At 58.0% G+C, this 23,765-nt stretch overlaps 1 protein-coding gene across 1 annotated transcript in view; it reads right to left on the minus strand.

Moving 5' to 3' along the window:
* LOC147414652 (coiled-coil domain-containing protein 40-like) overlaps window positions 1-23,765 on the minus strand; it is a 60,983-nt gene that overhangs the window by 34,796 nt on the left and 2,422 nt on the right. Inside the window, exons 4-25 of the mRNA XM_086472018.1 lie at window positions 23,546-23,629; window positions 23,238-23,457; window positions 22,249-22,403; window positions 21,302-21,424; window positions 20,780-20,901; window positions 19,814-20,057; window positions 19,524-19,706; window positions 18,038-18,283; window positions 17,084-17,297; window positions 16,366-16,535; window positions 16,150-16,241; window positions 15,427-15,547; window positions 14,575-14,763; window positions 14,205-14,363; window positions 13,236-13,444; window positions 12,406-12,559; window positions 12,177-12,322; window positions 11,736-11,901; window positions 11,234-11,330; window positions 10,955-11,150; window positions 4,225-4,266; window positions 2,875-3,034 (exon numbers count right to left, since the gene is read on the minus strand). Of these exons, the coding sequence (XP_086328144.1) occupies window positions 2,875-3,034; window positions 4,225-4,266; window positions 10,955-11,150; window positions 11,234-11,330; window positions 11,736-11,901; window positions 12,177-12,322; window positions 12,406-12,559; window positions 13,236-13,444; window positions 14,205-14,363; window positions 14,575-14,763; window positions 15,427-15,547; window positions 16,150-16,241; window positions 16,366-16,535; window positions 17,084-17,297; window positions 18,038-18,283; window positions 19,524-19,706; window positions 19,814-20,057; window positions 20,780-20,901; window positions 21,302-21,424; window positions 22,249-22,403; window positions 23,238-23,457; window positions 23,546-23,629 (3,492 nt within the window). The remainder of the gene's footprint in view (window positions 1-2,874; window positions 3,035-4,224; window positions 4,267-10,954; window positions 11,151-11,233; window positions 11,331-11,735; window positions 11,902-12,176; window positions 12,323-12,405; window positions 12,560-13,235; window positions 13,445-14,204; window positions 14,364-14,574; window positions 14,764-15,426; window positions 15,548-16,149; window positions 16,242-16,365; window positions 16,536-17,083; window positions 17,298-18,037; window positions 18,284-19,523; window positions 19,707-19,813; window positions 20,058-20,779; window positions 20,902-21,301; window positions 21,425-22,248; window positions 22,404-23,237; window positions 23,458-23,545; window positions 23,630-23,765) is intronic.

Genomic DNA, 23,765 nt, shown 5'->3' on the forward strand with positions numbered 1-23,765 from the left:
TGGCTGACGGGGGGTCGCAGCCCTTAGGGACGGGGTGGTGGTGGTGATGTGTGTGACAGGGCCTGGGGACACAGGATCACCCTGGGGGGGGGAGGGGGGGGTGTGATGTGCTGCAGCCCCGTGGCTTGCCCAAAGCTGGCAAAGCCACCCCCCACCCAGCCCAGGGTGCAAGGGGAAGGGGGGCACTGGCTTGGGGGGCTGCCCCACAGCCCCCGAGCCCCATCCCTGATGCTGGGGAGGGGAGGTAGCCTGACCCCCACTCCCAGAGGAAGTTTGAACCTGGCAGGGATTGAGCCCCCCTAGGCATTCCCCACCCACATGCTACAGCCCCCAGCCACCATTTGGGGTAAAACCTAAACCCTGTTTAGGTTAAAAAAGGGGTAAAAACCCACAACCATACCCCCCGGTTCTCACGCTGCTGAGGGGGGCGATGCTGGGCAGGGCACCCAGCACAGAGCTGGGAAGGCTGGGGGGGGTGGGGGGAGGGGGGCAACCAGGTTTTGGGCTGGGCAACCGTGAGCGCCGGCAGCCCCGGGTAGGGGGTGGGCAGGGGGCTGCGGGGGTCCCTCAGAAGTTCTTGAGGCGGCTGTAGAGCTCCCGCTTGCTGCGCTCGCCCGCCCCGCTGCGGCTCTTCTGGCGGAACTTGCGCAGGTCCTCCTTGAAGTCCTCGTGGTCCATCGGCCGGTAGTCCTGGGGCTCGCAGTGCATCTGGGCACCCACAGCTCTGTCAGCACCCGCAGGCCCCCCTCCCCACCCCCTTGGGCAAACCCAGCACCCCCCAGGACCCCCAGCACAACCCCCTTCCCCTGGAGATACCACCCTCATGGAGGATGCTCAGAGCCAGACCCTTTCCCCTCACAGGGCAGGGTTTTGGGGAGCGGAGAGGGTGTTTTCCTCCCACCCAGCACTCTCACCCTCCTGCCAGGGACATCCCGCCCTCCCACACAGGGGGTGAAGGTAGGGGGGCTTACCTGGTACTGGGGGAAGAACTCCCGGTACCCCCCCTTCAGGACATAGAGCTCGGGGTAGTGGAGGTGGGGGTACTCGTTACAGGCTCGGTCCTTCTCCCTGATGAACTGGCACCTGCGGGACAGGGGACAGGATTGGCACCCAGATAGGATCCTGACATGTCCAGGGGGTCCGGCAGAACCCAGCGCCCACCCCACCCCCCCCAACCCCCCAAACTCACATCCTGGGCCCCCTCTCGGAGGAGAACTCGCAGTGGAAGATGACGATCACCCTCTTGCTGGTGTCGAAGGGCACGATGGGCTTCTTCAGCAGGAACTCCTCCACGTCCCGCTCCAGCGGCAGGTTGACGGCGCCCTGGCGAGGGAGAGGGGCCCCTTTCAGCCCCCCCCTCCTCCCATTTCATCTCGGGGAGCGGGGGGGGGCCTTCATACCCTGCCCCCCTTCTGCCCCATCTGCTGGGAATGCCTTCACCCCCCTCCTCCTTCCAGCTGGGGCTCAGCACCTCCGGGGGTGCTCAGCACCTTTGGGGAGGCTCTCAACCCCTCCAGGGGGTTCAGCACCTTTGGGGGGGGCATCAGCCCCTCTGAGGTTTGACAGGTTTGTGTCTCCCCCACCCATGACCACCCTGTCCCCAGCCCCGAGGGGCGCAGCGGCGGTTCTGACCTTGATGTGGCCTCCCTCGTACTCATAGGGGTACCTGCAGTCCACGATCACGCAGCTCTCGATGAGGCTGCTGAACTGCCCCGTCAGCACTGCCACCATCTGTGAGGGGAGCCCGTCACCGAGGGGGGGGCGGGGGGGGGCAAGCAGGGAGACAGCCCTGTGGGGGTGTTTTTTTGGGGAAGAGGTCACTGCTCCCTTACCATTTCAGGGGAAATGTACTTCAGGTCCGGGTGCTTCCCCTCTACCGTCTGCAGAAGGTAAGGCTGGAGGAGAGGCGGGTGCTGGGTCAGGATCTGTCCCCAGGGAGACGTCCTGGCTGCCACCCGCTCCCCCCAGCTCAGAAGACCCCCCACCTGCGACGTCTGCTCCCTCCCAAGAGGGACGGGGCTGCGGCACTGGAAGAGCAGCGGGTCAGGCTCTTCAGGCTGGAAAGTCTCAGCCCCAAGTCCCCTTGGTCCCAAACAAGGGCCACCAGCTGTATTTGGGCTCTGGCACCAGCGCAGGGCTCCACTGATGGTCCCCCTTTGTTTCAGGAGAGAGGGGCAGGCGGCACCCCCAAGCCTGCAGCACCCCCAGCAGCCCTACCTTGGAGAAGTCCCCGATGAGCTCCTGATGGTCGTTGGCCAGCAGGTTCTCCATCTCCTCGTGGCAGAAGGACCTGGAGCACAGCAGCCGCGCTTTCTGCGGGGACATGAACCAGAGACACCCCCCTCGGCGTTAGCGAGGGCGCCGGCAGAGCCGTGGCACCGGGCAGTCCCACCAGGGACGGGCAAGGACGCCTCACCCCGAGGATTCCCCATCACCCACCGGCTCCGCCGCTGCCGCCTCCTCGCCAGGGCTACCGGCCACGCTCCTCCGTCGCTTGGTCTTGACGGGGGTGTCCCGGTCCTGGGGTCGGTCTATCCGCTTCAGGATGGGCCTGATGACGCTGCTGGGCATCGAGGGCGAGCGGAAGAGCTGCCGGCACTTGCCGCGCTTCACCGGACACTGTGTGGGGAGAGAGCCCGTGTTGGTGCCCAAGGGTCCGGCATTCCCCCCACATACCCCCCCCCCCCAGCACCACGAGAACAAAGGCAAAAGGGTCCCTCTCTAGTGGCTGCACACCACCCAGGACAAACCCACAGCCCTGGGGTGAGTGCTGCTCGCCAACCAGTGACCCTCACCCTCAGACCCCACCTTGGAGACCCAAGGAAGGGGGGGGGAGCCTGGGGCCCCATCCACCCCCCGAGACACCCAATGTACTGGCTCGGCCTCCTCCTTCCTCACCAGCGGCGCGGTCAGCAGGTTCTCCATCCCCTGCGGCACGTCAGCATTGCTCTGCCGGGGGGGCACCCGGGGGGGCCACGGGGCGAGACAGAGGAGAGCGTGAAGGGAACGAGTCCCACTGCTGCTTCGCACCCCCCTGGGCAGGGACGGAGCCCCTGGCCAGGGTACATCCAGCTGTCCAGATGGAGGAGCCCTCCCTACCTTCATCTCCTCCTCATCCAGGATCTCCACGAAGCCATCATCTTCCTCTTCAGACATAGAGGATGTCAAGGAGCACCGGCGCAGGATGATGGGGCTCTCGCCCTGGGCGGAGTTTTCCTTCTTGGGGGTGTCGAACTGGGGAGGGGACACGACACAGCCCATGGCTCAGGAGTGGGGCCAGCCCCACACCAGCCCTGTTTGCAGACACAGTGACCCCAATCCCCCCAGCTCCCACACCCACAGGTCTCCAGTGCAAACAGGGAGGCTGGAGCAGCAGGTCCCGGCTCAGCAGCCCCTGCAGCAGGACCACCCACCCCCGGTGCCCCCCTCTCAGCACCCCCAGCCCCTCTCACCAGCAGGCCGGGTGCAGAGCCGAGTCTCTGGCTGAGGGGGTCCCTCCCCGCAGCCCCATCGCCGGCGGGCAGCCGGCTGCGCTGACTTGGCCTCTGCAGCTTCTTGAAGACAAACCCCTCCTGCAGCAGTGGGGGAGGGGGGGGTGGGCACGGCATCCCCCTGCCCCTTCCCCGGTCCTGCCTCCCTCTCCCCAGCCTTGCTGCCCCCCCTCACCTTGTCCTCAGGCTTCCTTGGGCCCCTCTGCTCCCTGGCCCCGTGGCTGTTGAACTCCCGGCAGTGGGTGATGTTCTTCAGGACCGGGCTGGCCCCCAGGAGCTGTGGCTGCAGGGCGGGTTGGGAGGGGTGAGAGGTGCTGCACAGCCCCTGCGCTCCCCAGCTCCATCCTCCTCCTTCTCCTCCTCCTCCTCCCAGCTCAGCCAGGCGCACAGCAGGATCCAGCCGCCCTCAGCTCAGCCCTGCAGAGCCCCCGGGACTTACTGGCAGTGAGTGGATCCTCCGGATAAGGAGCTTATTGCTGCAAAAAGGATTGAATGAGGAGAGAAGATGCCCTGGACCAGCAGCATCCCACCCCCCCCACCGCCCCGAAGCCGGCATGGACCCCCTTGTCCCCTGGGTCCCCACAGTGGGGTGAGACCTCCCCGGACAGGACCCCAGGGCAGCAATTCCTCCAGCCACTGAGCAACACCGACAGCTTGATCCAAACCCCAGGGAAGGGCAGACAGACAGCCTGGCTTTCGGGTCTGGGCACAGGGACAGAGCCCCTTCACTTACTCTTTGAGAGCTCTCCTGGACTCTAGGATCGCTGTCTCAAAGCTGCGGGAAGAGAGGAGCCAGGGTTAGGGGGGATGGCACCCCGTGCCCCAGCCTGAGCAGCCCAGGAGCCCCGGGGATGGGCAGCCACAGCCCTTACAGGGACCCCACCCCACGCAGCGGTCATCAGCCCCCCCAAGGGGAGAGCAGCTGAGCGGCTTTCAGCCCCACAAAGGGTTAAAACCCCATCTGGAAATCACTGGTTTCAGACGGGGGGACCCCAATCTGGGCTGGGGGGTTAAGCAGCATGCTGAGGTGGTCCAGGGCACCCCGCTGACCCCACTCGGGGCCCAGATGTAGCTGGTGGCAGTGGCGCCCGCTCTCCACCTGTATGTAAATCCGGCAGCGAGGATGCTGGGGATGCTGGCCGTCGGCCATATGGCCATGCAGCTGCACACTGCGACAGGACGAAGGGGGCACTGGCGTGTCCCCTGCAGCCCAGCCCACCCAGCCCCAAGGCTGCCCCAGCATCACCATCTGCCCCCAGTTACTCAGTCACCAACATCTGCCAGAGAGGGGCTCTGCCAACGGCCCCGGGAGTGGGCGAAGCCACCAGCGTGGCACAGGCGTGGCACCCAGAGCCCCTCAGCCCCGCAGAGCTCGGCTCTCAGCTGATCCCTGCACCCCAAATCTGCGAGGCCTGGGCAGCAGCACCCCAAGGAGGCTGAGGCGGGGGTGCTGGGAGCCCAGGGAGGTGCTCAGCACCCTCACCCCGCTGCGTGGTGAGGCAGCGAGCCGTCTGCCGGCCGTCCCTGCCAGAGGAGGACTTGGCACGGCAGCACCGCAGAGGCTTCTTGCCTGCACCCGCTGCCAGACCCCTGCCTGCAGCAGGGCTGGGCCGAGCACCAGCACCGACACCCCCACTAGAGGTGGTTTCTCACACCACCCCCCACCAAAAATTAATTTTGGGGTGGAGGGAACAGCTGGAAGCACAGCCCCCCAGCAAGGCTGGGACAGGTTGAGCGTGGGCACTGCAGGCAGCCCGGGGAGGGTGAGCAGGGGGGACACAGTGGGCAAGGGTGGAGACCTCCCGGAGTGGGGGGACGCGGGGCGAGGGACACTCACACTTCCTCCAGTGCCGCGGGGTCCTCCTGCGTGGGGGAGTCCAGCCCCACTCCTGCGGGAACAAGGGGCAGGGGTAGCATCGGGGGGGGGCGGGTGGGAGGCACGCCGTGCCCCCGGGACCCTGCTCCAGCACAGGTCCCCCCCTGCTCCTGTGGGGCGCTGGCAGGTTGCAGGGGAGCCCCCCCACCCCAGCTGTGTTCCCTTCTAGTGCTGGGGAGGGGGCCACAGGGTGAGATCTGCTGTGTGCTCAGGCGGGACCCTCACCCAAAGCTTCTCCCGTCCCCCAGCATGGCAAAGGGACGACCCTGGGACCACCCATCCTGGCCAACATGTCCCACATCACCCTGCCCAGGGACCCCCACTGGGGTGGTCCACAGCCGAGCCCCCCCCCGGGTGCAGGGCTGGGCGGGTGGGGGGGCTCCCACCCATCATCCAGCACAGGGAAGGAAGTGCTGGGGAGGAAATCCCCGTTTAAAATCCCAGTTTGATTCAGAGCATGGCCAGGAGCTGAGACAGAGCGGGGGACCCGGCTCCCACGTGCACCCCCAGAAAGACCCTTCCCCACCCTCAAACCCCTCCCCTGCCTTCCCAGACCCCCCCCCCCCCCCGCATGCAGTAACCCCCTGCCCAACGCCCACCCCCCTGACACAGCTCCCCCTGCACACCCCCAGCCCCGGGGAGGAGGGGGGTCGGGGCAGGGGCGGGTGTGGCAACAGCACCCATCGCTCACCCGCGTCCGAGGACTCGGAGGAGACGGAGCTGCGGGGGGAGCCCAAGGCTGCCGACCCCCGGCACGGGCTGGCCCGGCGCCTCTGCAAGGACAGCCCCGCCACCCGCCGCTTCGGGGTGTCCCAGTGGCTGCGGGCAGGGCGGGGGCGGCGATCAGCCCGTGGGGACCCACCGGTACCCCTCGGGGTGCCCCCCTCGGGTGGGGCGGTGTGGTGTGTCCCCCCCCTCCGCGCTCAGCACTGCCCTGAGCCGGCAGCATTCACGCGTGGGGGGGAGGGGGGTTGTGGTGCGGGGCAGCTCCCCCGTCTCCACTCACCTTCCCAGTCCCACCAGCTTGTCCGTATCCAGCGTCAGCGGGGTGACCGGCGACATGCCCGCTCGCCTCCTGGCCACTCCGGCTAGCCCACGGCCACCGGGGCCGCCCTGCGCCGCCATGGCGAGTGCAGGAAAGGAAGGGAGGCGTTAATGACACCCGTTGGAGCGACCGTTCCCGGCCCCGGCGGAGCGGAGCGGGGCCGCGCCGATGCTCCGCCGTCCGGTGCGCGAGGGGGGGGGCGCGCGCCCGCGGCCGCCCCTATTTATATTCGAAAACTACCAGGGGAGCGGCGCGGCGGGAGCCAATGGGGAGGGGCGGGGGGCGGGGCCACGGCCGGGTCGGGGGCGCGCGGGCAGGGGAGCGGAGCCCGGGGGTGCGGGCAAAGCACGGGGGGAGGGGCCAGCAGGGGTGCAGGGGCATGGCTGGAGGGGCTCAGGGGGCATCGCCCAAAATGGGGGGGGGGGGCATGGCTGGAGGGGCTCAGGAGGCATCGCCCAAAATGGGGGGGGGGCATGGCTGGAGGGGCTCAGGAGGCATCGCCCAAAATGGGGGGGGGCATGGCTGGGTGGGGGGACATGGCTGGGGAGCACAGGAGAGCTCGGCCCAAAGTGGGTGAGGGGCATGGGGGGGGCATGGCTGAGGGGGTAAATGGAAATGGAGGGGTGCGTAGTTGGGGTCTTGGGGGGCATACGGCTGGGGGGGCACGGAATGGTGCGTGGGTAGGGAGACATCGCTGGGGGGCTGCACGTCGGGCGTGCGGCTGGGCAGGATGAGGGGTGGGTGTCCGTCAGTGAATGTGCAGCCCAGGGGGGAGCCCAGTGTTCGGACACTGCCCCCACCCCCAGCCACAAGCCCCCAGCCATGTGGAAGTCTTTGCAGTAAAGATCTCCTGGCGATCCGAAAGCCCATCCGCTGTTCGCACCATGGGGGAAAGCGCTGAACCCCTGCCAAATCTGCTGGGGCTGCTGACACCCACCTCTTGTCCTGTGGTGATGTCGAGTGCTGTATAGACAGTTCCAGACGCCCCAGAAACAAAAGAGCAGCAGAGACATGAGAAGTGGTTTAGACCCTGGAAGTGAAAGCCCTGACAGGAGCTCTCTGCTGCCTGTAGTGTTTCTAAAACACCTTGGTTCCTCCACTCCTTCAGCCAGCAGCGCACAGCGCAGCAGCCCAGAAGCCCCCTGCCATGCAGGCTATCCAAGTGAAAACTTAGGTCCAAGAGGAAGAAAAAGGGCTGGTGCAAATCTCCAGAGTTCATACTAAATTCTTTCAGTCCAAAACTGAAGGGCAGGGTGCCTACAGAGACTGGAAAATAATAGATTTCATTCTTTTCCCCTTTTCTCCAGTTTTGCTCTGTTGGGGTTTAGTTTTTTCCTTTTTCTTTTTTTTTTTTTTTTTTTTCTTGCGGGGGTGTGTGTGGTTTTTTCCCAGAGAATGTAACACACGCACAGTCTAGCTGTGCCTTCTTAGAGCTCTTCTTTGGATCTATCTGCAAAACTCCGGCAACACCATGCAGTCATTCTGAGAGCCCTGAACACACGTGCCAGCCATCTGAGGAAAGGACAGTGCATCGACACTGCATGTATTACTGAATGGTTGGTTTTCACTACCTCTGCCAGAAAAGATATAATCCTGATCACTAAATACTTTTTTAAAGCAAAAGAGTGGAAAGAAATGTTCTTGAGAAGTGTTATTTATCTGACAGCTATCAGGTTCTAAGTTGCTCTTTCAGGCAATAAAGATTTTTCTCCTTTCTTTAGCGTGGCCGTATTATTTTGAGACACACAAAAATGATTTCCCCTAAGAAAACAAGCAAACGCGTGCTACAAACTTGAGGGACAGTAGATCTTCCAGGTCCTGCCCCTCGCTGCAGACAAGACGTTGCCAGCATCAAGTGCTCTTTGACGACGCCTTCTGACCACAGGCACCAATTCTGATCAGTACTGAGAGACAGCAGAATCTAAGCCCAGGGTCTGAACACGTTTGGAGCTTGCCCGACTTCACGCTTGATATCACACCAGCAAAATACCTGGCGCGTGCTTTTGTGTTAGTAGCTGTGACTGGACTTACCCTTGCCCGACTTGTTCAAATCGAGTGTATTTCTGCTTAGGATCTGCCACGCTCACAGTGCTCCCTGAAAGAAACAACATTAAAAATGGAGACACCCCCTTCCAGCAGATCAGAAATGCCGCCCCACTGTCTGGGGTTGGGAGCCGTTTGTAGGCAGCTGGGTGACAACAACGATACAGGCAGCTCCGCAGCACAGAGAGTCTCCACGAAGACTGATTTTTACAGTCCTCTGGAGAGTCACCCGGACAGGAAACCAAGAACTTGGAGAAACATTCACAGGAGCCGCAGATCAGAAAAGAACAAGTACCAGTGCAAGTGCTTGTTGTCTCGAAACACTAAGGACAGCTGGAACAACAGAGCCTTCGTCTTCTTAGCAAGAAATAGTCTGTGCGATTCCCCAGAAGGTTTAAGACTTCTGGAGGTTAACTGCCCCTTGGGTTCTGGAATCCATTCTGATGAACAGGTGCCACTTGCAGACAGGAAGAATATTGCACAGTGTTCCCAGGAGGGGATCTTCTCAACGTTTCAGCGGCTTGCCAAAAGAATGCCGTTATGTTTTTAGAGAACAGCGTCTCCTGTTACAAACAAGAGAGAAAAAGCATCTCAGGCAAGAAGCCAGAGAGATTGGGAACATCAAGGAGGAATGCAGATCGGGACAAAGAGGCAGTGAATGAAAAACCAGCCATGCGCTGCAGGACAGAGACAGAGGAAGGAAAAAAGAGGGGCAGGGAGCAGGACAGAGGGAGAGCAAGGAAAACCAAAGGGGCAGGTAGAATAGCAGAACAAGAGAGGGGCTTGGAAACCAGAGAGGGACGAAGAGGGAGCAGGGGACAAGAACAGACAGAAGAAGAAAGGTACAGGGAAGCAAAAGAGTGACGCCAGTGATGGAAGGTGGGAGGGCACAGGCACAGGGAGGCACCCGGAGCACAAGAGGGGTGACACGGCCCCAAGTGTGGACGGAGGGTCGCAATCACGACAAATTTATCTACACACTTGCAGATAAGCCGGCACGTCTTTATTGCAGCGCTGGGAAGCACAGGGACAGCTCCACCCGACGGGCTTCAAAGTTACATCAAAAATTCAACATCTTATACCCTTTTTCTGCAAAGTCAGGATCTTTAACAGATTTTAACATAAGCATGCATCTTATGCCCGCTATTAATTTTGACAGTTACAATGATTGGTCCGCCCTATTCTATAACTTTCTTAATAGTCCTTTCCTAATCTAATCATTGGTTATTTTACTGATCAAAATCTCTGATATACAAATTAGGATGGGGAGGACGGGAGAGTCTTCACAGCAACATTCCTTTGTTTCGATGGTTTCATCACATAAGAGAACTAGCTGAGAACGTACAATTTCACCCCTTGTACCTGCCTCCCTCCCTCCTCGTTCTGTGTTCTGTACAGTTTCCCAATCCACAGCAGCTTCAGCTTTGGCCATCTTCCTAAGGCCTGCATCTGCTGTCTCTTAGCATAAGTGAGGTTTTGTCTACTCCTTACCATAATGTAAATTAATTGAATCAGGAAATAATTAACTATAAGAAATTAGTTGTTTATTCAAAACAATTAATTATCAATGAAATTCAAAATTCAGATCTGATTATAACACAAGGGCCCAGGACTCACTGCCGCTCCCGCTCTTGGTGCTGCTGGGAGGATTTTACTGTTGAGACACTTCTGTCTCTGCCTCTCTCAGCTCTTACAATATGAGGCTTCCTACATACACAGCCTCACTGCGCACACACACACACCCCCCGCCCCCACGGCTATACCGTGCTTTGGTTACGCACACAGACCCCGCAGTGCATGTTGGTGACCAGCTCTGCTGAGGACTACTCACAGGGACCCTTCCTCACGCCGAGAGGCCGGCTGTCTCTTGTCTGCAGCTGGGGGCAGCTCGCAGCCGGATCCCCTTCGTGTCCTTCTCCGGCTGCTTTTCCTTTTGCCCATCTCCTCAGCTTCAGCCTGAGCTGGATGCAGCTGACGACATCCCCAGGGCAGGAACAGACCACCGAGCCCTGGCACGGCCTCTGGCAGAGGGAAAGAACCCTGACTGTCACAGCCGGCCCCAGGCTGGAGCCCCTCCTGCTGCAGCCGCTCCTGCAGACCCCGCTCCTTCCCCGCACTGCTGCTGAAGGCCCCTGGGTTAACAGAGCCCTGGGCCTGCCCGAGGCCCCGCTCGCCGCTGCCAGGACAGGCCGTGGGGCAGCCTGGGGCTGCGGGACAGGCCTCAGGGGAGGGGCTGGGGACGGGGCAGCTGCAGGGGGGGGAGCAGGGCTGGGGGGGATCAGGGGGGCTCTGGAAGTCGGGGTGCCCAGTGCCTGTGCCGGGGGATCTGTCTCCTTCTCCTTCCCCTGCCCAGCCCTCAGGTCACCCCCGGGGATGCCCCAGCCGGCCCGGCTCCGGCTTGGAGCTCCCACCCACCACCCCCGGGCAGCCAGCAGGCAGAAGACACCTCGTCACCCACCCAAGGGCCTCGCTCACCTCAGGGGCAGCCCCAGCCCTCACCTCAGATGGGCCACGCAGCATCCCGGCAGAGCCATCCCAGGAGCACCCGTGCCCCCCGCCCGTGGCTCGGCCCTACCGATGACGTCCAGGTACTGCCGCACCACGCTCTTGGGGTCAGGGCCCAGGAAGACGTAGAAGTCCAGGATCCCGCCCGTCGTGCGCCAGGTCAGGGCCGGGCTGGGCTGCAGGAGCACATCTGGCGAAGCACGAGCGCCGGAGGAACAAGCTGAGGATGGGGACGTGGGACAAGCCCACGCCCAGCACCTCCATGGGACTCACCCATCGTGTTGCTGTTCAGCAGAAAGACGCCGTGAGCCGAACCGCTGTCCTCCATCACCAGGTAGAAAGGGTGGGAGCCGTAGAGGTTGACCTGGGGCTGGAGTAGAGCACAGCGCAGTGCGGGTGAGGCTCCGTTGGAGGCCCCAGCACAGCACCCACCCCCCCACCTGCCTGCCACTGGCCAGAAGCACCGTCACGGCTCGGGGTGCAAAGCCAGGGCTTGCAGCCCCAGACACTGCCTGAGTCAGCAGAGCTCTGCCCCAAACAAGAGCCCTGGACCGTGTCAGGGAAAGCGGCTTCTGAGCCAAACAAGAGCCCCAGGGGGGACAAAGCCTGACTTGGGGACAACGGTCCCACGGGCTTGCCCAGGGCTGAGGCCAGGTCCCAGAGCTCCACAGCCACGGATGCCTTTCCCCAGCCCCAAACAAGATGTCAGAGGTTGCAGGGCCACCCCCACAGGTGCAGATGAGCCACCTCCCTCTCCCTCAGCCCCGCTCCGTACCACAGGCGCCATATCCCGATTCCAGAGGGTGACCCTGGTCCACGCCGTGTCGAGGACCAGCGGCGTCTGGTGCTCCCCCAGCCCAGAAATGAAATGGGAGGGCAAAGAGGTGGAGACCTGCAGGAACTGGTCTGCGAAGAAGAGGGGCGCGACGATGGTGTTCGGCCTGTTGGAGAGAAAGGGAGACTCCGGCAAACAGCCCCAGCGGTGCCCAGCAGCCGGGTTTCGACTGATCTCTGAGACTCCTGCTTCCCTTCCCAGGCACCGAACCGCAGAGGGGCTCAAAGCAAAGCCCCCGCAGCCGCTGACCGCCACCCCGCTGCTGTCACCGCCATCCCCTGCCGCATCCCTGCTCCGTCCCACGCACCGCTGGGGTTGGGGCCAGGACCCGCTTCCAGACCGAATCCCTTCGGGAAGGCTCGGGGCAGGACGGGCACTTACAGGACCTGCCCGTCGCGCTGCCGGCAGACGACGAGGCCGAAGGGATCCTGGTTGATCTGCAGCCCGTAGAGCGGGGAGGCGGCTCGGCCGCTCGCCCGCGGCGTGGCCAGGGGCACCTCGTACCGCTGCCGGGCCGGGTCCCGCAGCTGCGGGGACAGAAGGGAGGGGGGGGGGGTGTCAGCGGGGGGGGCCGGAGCACCGGGGCACCGGTCCCGGGGCCGGCTCGCACCGTGAAGCGGAGGCAGGTGGGGGTCTCCAGCGCCACGTCCAGCCGCCAGCTGCCCACGGCCCCCGGCAGGAAGCTGGCGGCGACGCGGCGGAGCCGGGTGGCGGAGCCGGTGGCGGTGGCCGTCAGGTTCTCCGCCCGGTAGCTCCGGTAGCCGCTGGGGAAGAAGCACCAGGGCGGGCCGGGGCTGGAGCCGGAGCCGGGGCTGGAGCCGGAGCCGGCGGGTGCGTAGCAGCAGCCCCGCTCCTCGCAGTCCGCCCGCGACAGCAGCCGCTCGGGGCCGCAGTCGAAGCGTTCGCCCGGGGGCACCTGGCAGCCGGCGGCCCCGGGGCTGCCCGCCGCGGCGGAGCCCAGCAGCGCCAGCAGCAGCAGCAGCAGCGCGGCCGGGAGCCCCGGCCCCGCCATGGCCCCGCCGGCCCGGCCCGGCCTCCCAGCAGGCGCGGCGGGACCGGCCTCACATCACGGAGGCGTCTGCGGGGCGGGACCGGCCCCGGGAGCGGGCGGGCGCCTTCCCCCGCCGGGGCCGGGGCCTTCCGCCTCCCGGAGCTGCAGGGAAAGGCGGTGAGAGAGGGGGGGCCCGGAGGGGAAGGGGGCGGCTGCCCCCAGCGCCCCAGGCCAGGGGGAGGGATGAAGCCACCCTTGTGCAGCCAAGGAAACAAAAATCAGTTGCACTGCTACAGCTTTGGTGACCACTACCTGCTACACAGACTTAGTTTTTAGATATTTGTTTATTTACAAAGCCTGCAGGCTCCAGCAGAACAAGAGCTGAGGGTTACATGGATGGGGTTCGTGGCAGTCAGGCTTCCTGCGAGCCCAGCCTGGAGCCCAAGCACTGTCTGAGCCACTGGAGAGTCCGGTAGTGCTGGGGATGGTCCTGCTGGATCTGCTGGACGATGGCATCGATGGTCTGGAGCCGGTGGCGCAGTTTCTGGTGCTCATTTCTCCAGGCTTGCTCCGTGCGGCACAGGGGAGCGTACGTCCCTTCCTTCAGCGCCTGCAGGTGCTTCCGGCGAGTCTGGTAGGACACGATCTCCAAAAGGTTCTGAGGAAAGCAACAACAGAAATTGCTTTGACAGCAGGCCGCAGAGAGAAAAGCACTAAGAAAGGCAGGTGACTTTTGTCACCGGTACTGGAACCATCACATTCTGAAAGGGAAGGGCTTCTGAAGAGGGACAGGGCTATGAAGTCCCCCTTGTAGCGGCAGAACAGCTGCTAACGGGTACAGCCAGAGAAGTGGTTAGGTTGGAAGAGACCTTTAAGATCATTGAGTCCAACCATGAACCTAACGCTGCCAAGTCCACCATTAAACCGTGTCCCTAAGCACCACATCCACACGTCAGCTAATAGAAAAAAAAAAAAAAAATTAAATGTTCATCACAGAATTCCATAAACCAGAGAAATACCTGCATGCACAGGGCAACCCTCGCCAGGACAGAGTTTGACCAACTTACAACCTTTGCAGGAGGCCATTCAAGACCTTCAGCTGGCTCTCAAATCTGTAACATATGAGCAGCCAGAAAGCGCTCACAGAGGAGAGCTGTGACCGGGTATTTTCAAGACACAAACCATGTCCTTCAGGCTGATGTCTCCAGGTGAATGCTGCCTCGCTAAGAGTACAACTGCAGCCCCAATTCAGGACCCCCATGAGCCCTCAAGGTGTGCTCAGTTAACTTAAAGTGCCGCTAAAATGCCAAGCACACTCAGTTCAGGATGGTGGCGAGACAGGGAGATGGGGAGCCGGCACCAGGAGAAAGCAGCCGGTCCCGTCGGGCTCGCGAGCTCCAGGGAGCGGAGCCGCTCACCCGTCGCTTCCTGTTCCGACGAGCTTCTGCGTCTGCATCGAGGCCGTCGCACTCAGCCCCCAGCCTGCGCAGTTCTCGCTGCTTTTCCAAGAAGGCGGCACCGAGGGACGCCTGGGCGCTCTCCAGCTCCAGGAGGGTTGCGTTGCAGTCCTGAACGTTCTGGCAAACGGAAGAGAAGGAAAGGGCAGAGTGTGGTTCTTCGTCCAGCTGCACTCCCAGCCATCTCCCCAGAACTCTCCTGTGGGGTTTTTTAAGGAGCCTCCAAAGCCTGTCCCGTCTGTGTCCCGACACCCCGCGTGTCTGTGCTCAGCCCACCCTGGTGCTCCTTACAGCCCCGGTGAACTCCTGCAGCCCTGCTCTGCTCGCTCACCTTCTGGGCTTTGCTGATCTTCTTTCTCAGCTCCTGTTTCTTGCAGTGGAAGACACTGTTGGGGACAAGCTTCTTGTCTCTTTTGTTCTGACCCTCTCCACAAAGCGCTATCACCTCTCTGCGAGAAACAGATGCCTCCATATCACGAATCATCTTCTCCTGCTGCTTCATCAGCTGGCCATAGCGGACCTGCCGTGTGTCAAGATATGAAATAGGCTGAAAGTAACCAATGTTCACAAACGGCACCGAACCGATTCTGTGCGGCACATCCCCTCCACGTAAACCAGACATACGTGACACGTGAGCGTTGGCAAGCCAAATTTGCTCTAAACCCAAACCCGGCTTGCCCTGTGTGGATCTGGAAAGCAAAGGGCTGGATTATCAACTCGTCTAAAGTAATCTTCAAAAGGTTTCACTGGAACTCCTTAGCAATAGGAAAAGCAGAAGAGTAAAGTAACCTGGGAACAAAAGGGAAGAGTTGCTTTGCCAGAAGACAGAAGGCTTCCCTAACCAGTGATTAAGATGATGCAATATTTAGTCATCAACATTCCTTTGCTTATAAATTGGGGTCACGGCATAAGGTGGCAAACATATTATGTTTTAAATAGATTACTCAGGTGTCTCTAGACTCTGCTGCAGCCCATTACACGGCAGGCGCAAGGAAGGCACGAAGAGCACGCACGCTGGATGTATTTCATTCGGCCCAGCTGGAGGGTGTACGATTTCCAACATTGCTGTGGCCTGGCAATGCTGCTTCCCCAGCCCGTTTCTCATCTCCTGCCTTCAGCAACACCGAAGCTGAATCCATCGTGTGCAGCTTCCCCTCCCCAGTGCTCCTCCCCCGGGGCTCACCTGCATCCTGTGAATCTCTGTTCTCATGGCGTGGAGCTCGCCGTGCCCTGACTCAGACTCCACCGCCGCACGCATCTCTCTCGTCAGCTGGATCCTCTTCTCCCACAGCAGGATTTGATGCCTTCAGTGACAGAAAGGGAAAGCGGCACCTTTGTCAGCGCCCGAGAGGACGCTCGCTCCCTGTGCACGCGTGGCAGCACGCTCCCGAGCTCAGTCCTGAACATGGAGCTGAAGGTGCAGCAGAACCTGAGGGTTTGCACGTGGGACACGTAAAAGGGCAGCCAGGAGCAGCGTGGAACCAGACAGGGAGCTCCGCCATCCACAACGTGGCACGGTGGTGGCACGGTGACTAACAACAAGCGTGCCCAGGCTGCCGGGGGCTGGTGGACCCCAGTGAGCTGCCCAGCGCAGCACGCTCGCTCCGAGTGACTGGCGGAGGAGAGCGCAGGCAGAGTCACCCCATACAGATCTCAGCAACGTCCAGCACGAGCCTGCTGGAACTGTTAAAGCCGACATCCTCACGGCTCTCGCTGCTTGCAGAGACAGCTAAAGCACCTTTCAGCTTCTGCGCCCCAAAATCCATGAAACTCCTTTCATCTTCTCCGAGAAGGACAGAAGCACATTTGCTGTTGCTGGTTCAGTTCGATGAGCAGAGAGGAAAGGTGACATGGACACCTACATTCAAAGAGGGTGGCACAAAGCAAGAACCTCTCTGGTACCTACTCTGCTTCCACCAGGCTGTTTAGGAGTCTTTCCTTCTCCTCAGTCAGCTGACTGTGCTTCTCCTGCATCTCAACCGACTCTTTTTCTGCTGCCTAGGTTTGGGAAGCATAACATTGTCAGACAACACAACGTGGTCAGACTAAGAAAGATTTACACGGTCACTGTCTGCCTCCGATCTGCACGGGAGGCTGAGACCTGGAAATGAGATGTCTGTACCTTGAGAGAGCGCACAAACTCGTTCTCGGTGATCGTGTTGCCATATTGCAGCTCCTCGAAGCTGCTGCTGTTCTTGTGGATCAACACATTCAGCTTTATCAAGTCATTGGACATGTTCCTCATGTGACGTTCGATGTCTTTCTGCTCTTTTGTTTCCTGCTGAATTTCATCTACAGGTGAACAGAAAAAAAAAAAAAAAAGTCTTAAAATTCCCACAAGCAGCAGGTGGAACACAGGCAAGGCGTGACAGACTGCCATCAGACCAGACAACGCTGCCTGCAGAGCCACCTGCGTCCCACATACCCAGCCAAACCGTTTTTCCACAAGCCCAAAACCCAAATACGGTTTTGAAGGAGACTGCTGTGGAAAAGAGCTGGTTTGAGCCAAGGGAAGCACCATCGTGGTGGGGACATTTACCCACCAACTACTTGCAAACGTTATTTAAGAAGTGTAGCACGTGACACGGCCACTTCGGTTCGGTTGTGCCCGTTAAGGCAGCGGGATCAGTCGGGACAGGGAATAACGCCAGGCAGAGCAGCAGAGGTGCCTGGCTCGTAGCCCCAGAGCAGTGCTGGGGCCGCCTGCGTTACTGCTCACACGGACGTAGGAGCACGGCGCATTCTCTGGTGAAGGTCTGGCTCACCCGTCCGTAAGCCCTCGCTCCCTTTTTCCTCCATTCACAGCTGAACGTTTTAAAAAGAGTTGGGGAATGACCTACTTTCCCTGCGCACTTTCTTCTGCTGCATTACTGTGATCCGTTTCTTTAACGTGTCCAGGGAGGCTACTTGTTCCTCCCGTTGGTGTGTTAACTTGACCAGCTCTTGCTGCTGATTGAGCCAGTGCTTTTGTAGCGTCATCACCTCAGAGTGATATTCTTCTATCTGCTTGGACAGCTTGTTGATCTCCATTCCCAGTGGCCCCAGTTCTTGACCCTGGATGAGGGCAAGGTTGGGGATTAATCAGGCAGAAGCTGCTGAAGCACTTTTTGCAGAAGGCCGGTCCAGCTGCTGAGATGCCTACCGAATACTTCCGCTATACTGTTACTTCCTTTGTGCCTCTATTTCCCAGGAGCTGGATGGGACCAATCATTCCTGACCTCACGGGAACAAATGCAAGGGAAGCCCGAACAGCTCTCAGGCTCTGGGGCGAGAGGGGCCTCCTAAGCTCCTACAACAGGCACATCTGGGTGTCCAAGAGTCTGCCACAGCACTCATTCTTGCATTGGGCTCTATAAAGGTCTTGCAGCTCACGGTGCCAGGGGCAGACCTGGGTATCTATCAGCTGAATGGGGCCAAGCACCAAGTGATCTACATCACCCCGCCTGCTCCATTCGCCCCTTGTCAGTATTTGCAGGTTTTCTGATGAGACCCTAGTTACTCCCAGAGTATTGATGTCATTCAACGTTTTCATCAGGCGCAGACAACTCCCTGCAGAAATCTGTGCTGGGCACACCCTCATTTCACAATTCCCTCATGCCAGCTCCTCCCCCCGTGCACTAAGAGCTGTTTGACAGACGTAAACATTTACATTAACTAGTGCAGCTTTTAAACCTCTATACTGATGCCTGAAAGTTTTAACTACTCAGCACTTACACAGTTACATTTATCAGGGGCACCTGTGGTCACCACAAAGAATAAAATCAAGCCTGGGACTGAAATGGGAATGTACATACCCCCTGCCGCGCAAGAATCTTCTCCAACCTCTTGTTGTACTGGCTGAGCACCGCTTGCCTGTTCTCGGTCAGGAGACTGCACCTTGCAATCTCGCTTTCCCTGCAGCTGATCAGGTCACGGGTATTTTTCACTTCCTTGTCCAGCTGACAAAGTGTGTTTTGGAGAACTGTCAGCCTGCAGCTGGTATGAGTTCCATTCAGAATAACCTGGGCCACATCATTCTCAACCTTGGAAAAATGCAGCTCCTAGGAACGCCAACAGACAGAAAACAAATTACTGTCACCAGCAGCAGCCCATTGATTTGGAACGCCCGCTTCCCGAGGCACAGGAGTCAGGGGATTTAGATTCTCCTCCCAGGTCTGTGCCACAAGCTGCGAGCCAGCCACTTACCCGCTCTGTACCTTTGTTTCTCCATCTCCTGACGGAGATACCAACATTTACCTCTGCCATAAGGCTGCTGAAGAGCATGAAGGAGCCCAAACATCCCAAAGCCTTTAAGAGGCCGCGCTCATCACCTCTGCACTTACCTGCCCTGCCTGGGTGTCTCCAGCTGCCCGGCTCACCGGAGCAGGACATTCTCCACCACACCCGACAAACACGTCCCTCACCGAACCACCACCGCAGCAGCCAGAAAGGCGGGTGCCTGTTGAGCGCAGCGCGAATGCAGCCGGGTGACTTCTGCTGCCCCCGCGCCGCCAGCGGCCACGACTCTCTGGCTACATCCAGCCGTGCACCGCAGGTGCTGATGGGAGACAACGCGAGTGTCCGCTTGTTGGTGTGCCTGTGGGAAGGGGGCGGGGGGCCCCTCTCTCACAACGGAAGCCAGCCCTGGAACTCTTCCTCTTGCTCAAGATAATGCCCCCGATTTAAAAATCCCAGGGCCAGGCTGAAGTAACCCGCAGAAATACAGAGGTGTGGGTGCCTTGTTAGTGCCAGCCCACACAACTCAACACCACAAACACTACGCTGGATCTTCTAGTTTTTCTATCTGTTCCAGTTACACACTCCCAAAGAGAGCAACTGATCGTGCCACAAAGAACTGTGGGTCTGGTTCGATTGCTCCTTGGGCTGTAATCCTCACTCAGGAACGAGAGCAGGCCTGTATCGCATTCCATGATGCCGGACAGAGATACAGGTTAGTTCAATGTGGAGTACAGCAGTACTACATATCCACTGTCTTCCTCCAATACATAAGAACTGGTACTACTTTATGGTAAAAACTCCCAGAATTCATCGTTCTGTCCCATTTTTTAAGTAAAGAAAGAACAGTACATTATGTGTCAAGGCCTTTTTGGCCAAACCCTCTCGCGTACACCAGAATCCCGCAATAAGAGCACTGGAAGAACCAAACTGAAGTCACAAACTCAGCAGACCTTCAACTTCAGGTCTGAAAAGCAGAACGAAGGCGCGGACGAAACACACTTGAGAAACACCGCTCAGGGCGGTTTCCTTCCCCCGCCCTCCCAAACGGAAGAGATAACACACCAGGTCTGTTTTTCTCCTACGGAGCTTTGCAGCCAGCTGCGAGAAGTGCTTTGTGGCTTTGCTGGACACCATCTGGTCCTGAAGCTTTGCCATGATTTCGTTCTCCATCTGCACTTTGGCATCAGTTCCTTTCTCTATGTCCTTACTGATGGACAGCAACTGATTCAGACAAGCAGCTTGATCCTAAACGCAGCAAAGACAGGAGACAGGGTCACTACAACTGTTTGGGGAGGGGGATTAAACATCTGTGTCTGATTTGAAAGGTTCTTCTTCCAAGTAACTCTCCTCACCATCCTGGTCCTGTTGAGGGCCTGCTCTGTCTCGTGGAGAACGCGAGCGTAGGTGCCAGATTCCACCTTCAAGGCCTCCTGCCTGGAAAGGCACTGGGCAATCAGCTTCTTTGTCATGTTGGCATCGTTCTGTGAACGGCTCAGGATGGCGACAAGCAACTCATTCTTCTCCTCCTCCTTCCTGATTGACTTCCTACAGCCATGGATGTCCGTTTCTAGGGACTTGAGGTCATGTCTGTACTTGCTGGAGAGGCAAAGAGGATGGAAAATCACCACAGGGGTAGACTCACGCACTGAACAGTCATCTACAAATTCCTCTTTTCAAACACGCTACTGCAGCGACAACAGACCAAGGAGGAAGATCTTTACAAAGGCCACCCTGCTGTGACAGTGCAGAGTCATCAGAAGATGGATGGAGACAGAAGACTGAAAAGCAAACGTACGTAGGAAAATTAATTCCCGCTTTCAGTCCTGTCCCCACCCCCCACTCTTACCAGGATGCCACCATCAAAGCACATTGCAGGGAATCAGCCAGGCTGACTCCAGAGCAAATAAGCGCTTCCTTTGGCAACAACAGGACGGTTTTCCTGATGATTTCTGAAGGCATCACAAAACCCTAACTGAGAGCGACAGGTAAAATCCCTCTTGAAGTCTAGCTCTTTGGATTGAGAGATGTTGCAAAGGTGAAGGAACTCTTCTAAAGGACTAAAATATGAACAGAAAAACTCTAAACAGCTTTAAAAACCCCACACATTTGGGGGGAGAGTTGTGTTTTGGATACAGAATAGTGACGAAGAACTGTGCTTCCTATCCTTTAACCTTACTACGTGCTTCAGAGCAGCAAACTTGTTCTGCTTGACATATCCTGCACGCGCAGCAATAAACTGGAGACGCACTGCCCCTTTCAGCATCCCTCCCGTCCAACCCGTGTGAGGTCTCTCCTGGGACTGTTCTCAGATACCGTACCTCAGCAGCGCTTGGGTGGCGATATAGGCCTCATCTCTCTGCTTCATTCCCGCCAAGCTGCTATTCCAGTGGTTCATCAGTCGCTTTTTCTCCATGTTAATAGCCTGAACCTCCATACAAGCCTGGGGGAGAGAGGATTTGTAGACAGGATAAATCTGTACTAGGCTGGGAAACCAAATTCACGTTACAATGCCTTTTTTGTGTGTGTGTTCATAATACGCTGGGCAGGAACAGCTTCAGCTAACGTGCCTCTGGTTTATGGTCACCCCCGACCACAGATCATAGGTCTGCAAGGAAAAAAATGCAGAGAGGGTGGGGGAGGAAGTGATTTATAGGCAATTCTTGAGGACAAAGGGAAAAACAAACCAAAACAAACCAAAACAAAAAAGTCTTCATTCCTCCAAACAGGAACTGATCATACAACTCTGTCCTACACTGTAGCTACCACGTGAGCATGAGCCAACGGGGTCGGTCCTTCCAGAGGGAAATATTAACCAGAAGCAAAAAAAAGCATTCTCCTACCTCATTTGCTGCTTGCCGAGTTACTTTTGTGTCCTCTGCCTGAGCCACAAACTGAGCTTCGAACAGAGCAATCTGTTCCTGCAGCTCGTAGGCTTTCCGGGTCAAGCGGTCTACCAGAAGATCCTAGAGAGGCAGAGCCAAACAGCTCAGGATGAGTAACATAATCTCAGGCTTAACCAACTAAATTCTACAGCAATAACTTGGGCTGAAAATGAATTCAGTTAGCTTTGATTCCTACTGAAACTCTTCCATTCCTATCCAAACGACTCCTGAATGCAGCAGTGACAATTTTCAAGAGAACAAAACCTTCTTTGCTGGTTTTTATCGTTCCACCCACAGTAGGAAATTGGTCCTTCAGATCTGAAGCAGCAGTCATCCCTGCCAGCATGGGTTACATTGCGCCACCTCTCCAGCAGCTGGGAATCTTGATAATTTATGGTTTAAAATCCTTTGTTAAAAACCATCTAAACCCATTCCATCTCAACCGTTTGCCCGCAATTCTGCATCAACAGTAATTAGTTGGTGTCCTGCTGCAAGCAGGAGGCAGCAGAGGGAGCTCCAGCACACCGACCGCTCAGTTCACCTTCCAAGTTCGCTCTTCCTTGGGACTCAGAGCAATTCTCCAGACTTCAACATACGATACTTCTTTGCTAAATATCTTTCTGCCCCCACACCCCCGTTGCCTGCGTGAAGAGTGATCACTACTGATTACTACTTCCTATTATAAGGCTCATAAAAAAATTCTGTTCAGTACATGCCACTATCTTGGTGGTGGGGATTCTTCTCATTTTCAATTATTTGGGGAAAATATCCCCACGCACCTTCCATGGTGTCTGTATATTCACTACAGCCTTCCTTCTGCCAAGGCAGCACGTCCTCCGAGACTCGCCGCTAGCTGTCACCTGAATTCATTTATTTATTTGAAAGAAGAGAGTTTTACTTGATACCTGTTTTTTCTTTTCCACGTCAGCTTGGGCCTTCTCCAGCTCAGCCCTCTTTGTCGACCGTTTCGTTAGTAAAATATTATGGTGCATATGGTCTGTGTTCTGCATGTAGAAGAGGTGCAAGGCCAAGTTTTCAACCTGGGTCTGCATTGCAGAGACTGGGGAGGCAGGGGGAAAAATATTTACAGAAAAGTATGTTTGTAAGACACACTTTAAACAGAGGTAAAAGGGAAAGAAACACAGAAGCACCCAAAGCCAAATTCGCACACTGACCAGCCAAACCAGCCCCCCTGAAATGTGAATGTGCATCGGCTTTGGAGTACAGCTCCACAAGCACAGCTAATATCTTGGTAAGCAATTCATTGCTTCCCAGCACTCAGAAACCCAGGAGATCAAAGAAGGGGCGGCCTTGGGAGGCTGTGACTCCACTCCTCTGCCCCAAAACAGAACTGTCTCTTTCTCAGTCTGTTGAACGGTTCTCTATTTTTTTCAGCAACCTGCCAAACCTTTCTAGGCAGTTTATCCTACGCTGAGCTACCCTCGCCATCACAGTTGTTTTCCTGTCCCCTACCCACAGGCCTGCAGCACAACCAGCATGAGTCAAGTCCATTTCTTTGGCTGGGACGGGTTCCCACGCGGATGGCACTCTCAGGCTCCCGCGTGCCCCTCACGACCCACGACCTTTGCGATCTCGTCACACCCTTACAGAGACACAGGCAAACGTAACAGAGCGACAGCATCTTCCTCCTTCTAAGTCACAGAGCAGCCCATCTGCCCGGAACAGTTTTAGTCCTAAAGACCTTCTTAGAAGTACAAGGTAGCCACACGGTCTTAGAAACAACCAGGAATACCTGTGAAAGGTTTCAGCGAGTGCCTTATTCCTGATCAATGTTACTGTATTTTTCAATCCAATGCTTGACTTGGATTCAAATAAATCCCTTTCTCCACACAGTACTAGAGCCAGGAAACCTGGCAAGGGCTGCCTCGGTCACCTTTCTGGCGTTCATCGTGTGTGTTCTGACACATTTGCTTGTAAGTAAGCCTGAGGCCCTCCAGCTCCTCCTCCAGCTGCTGACGTGCTGCGGCCACCTGAGAACGGCGGTCGTGGCTCTTCTCCAGTTCCAGCTGCAGGCGGGCCAGCTGCTGCTGCGCTCCGTAAAGAACCAGCCCAAGCTCTTCCCTCTCTGCTTGCCCCTTCTTCGCTGCTGCCCTCTGCAAACACAAGAGGAAACCAGTTACCTGGCTTCAGCTCGGGCAGGGGTGGGCTGCTGCGGGAAGGCAAAGTAAGAATGCCACGTACCAGTTCCTGAAGCTCTAGGCTCACTTTTTCCATCTGCTTAGTGAGGTGACTCTTCAGGGCAGCCTGGAATCTTCTCATCAGAGGCTTTCAAGAAGTATGACATTGATACAAGTCAACGTACTTGTGTAAAGAAATTATGAAGAAACCTTACTGCTGCCCCCGCTGTTAAATAACACAGCGTATTTTCTGCCACAGACCCTTGCATTCTTACTTTAGCTAC

The sequence above is a fragment of the Leptosomus discolor genome, chromosome 12 (assembly GCF_034619465.1).
Source record: "Leptosomus discolor isolate bLepDis1 chromosome 12, bLepDis1.hap2, whole genome shotgun sequence".
Taxonomy (NCBI): domain Eukaryota; kingdom Metazoa; phylum Chordata; class Aves; order Leptosomiformes; family Leptosomidae; genus Leptosomus; species Leptosomus discolor.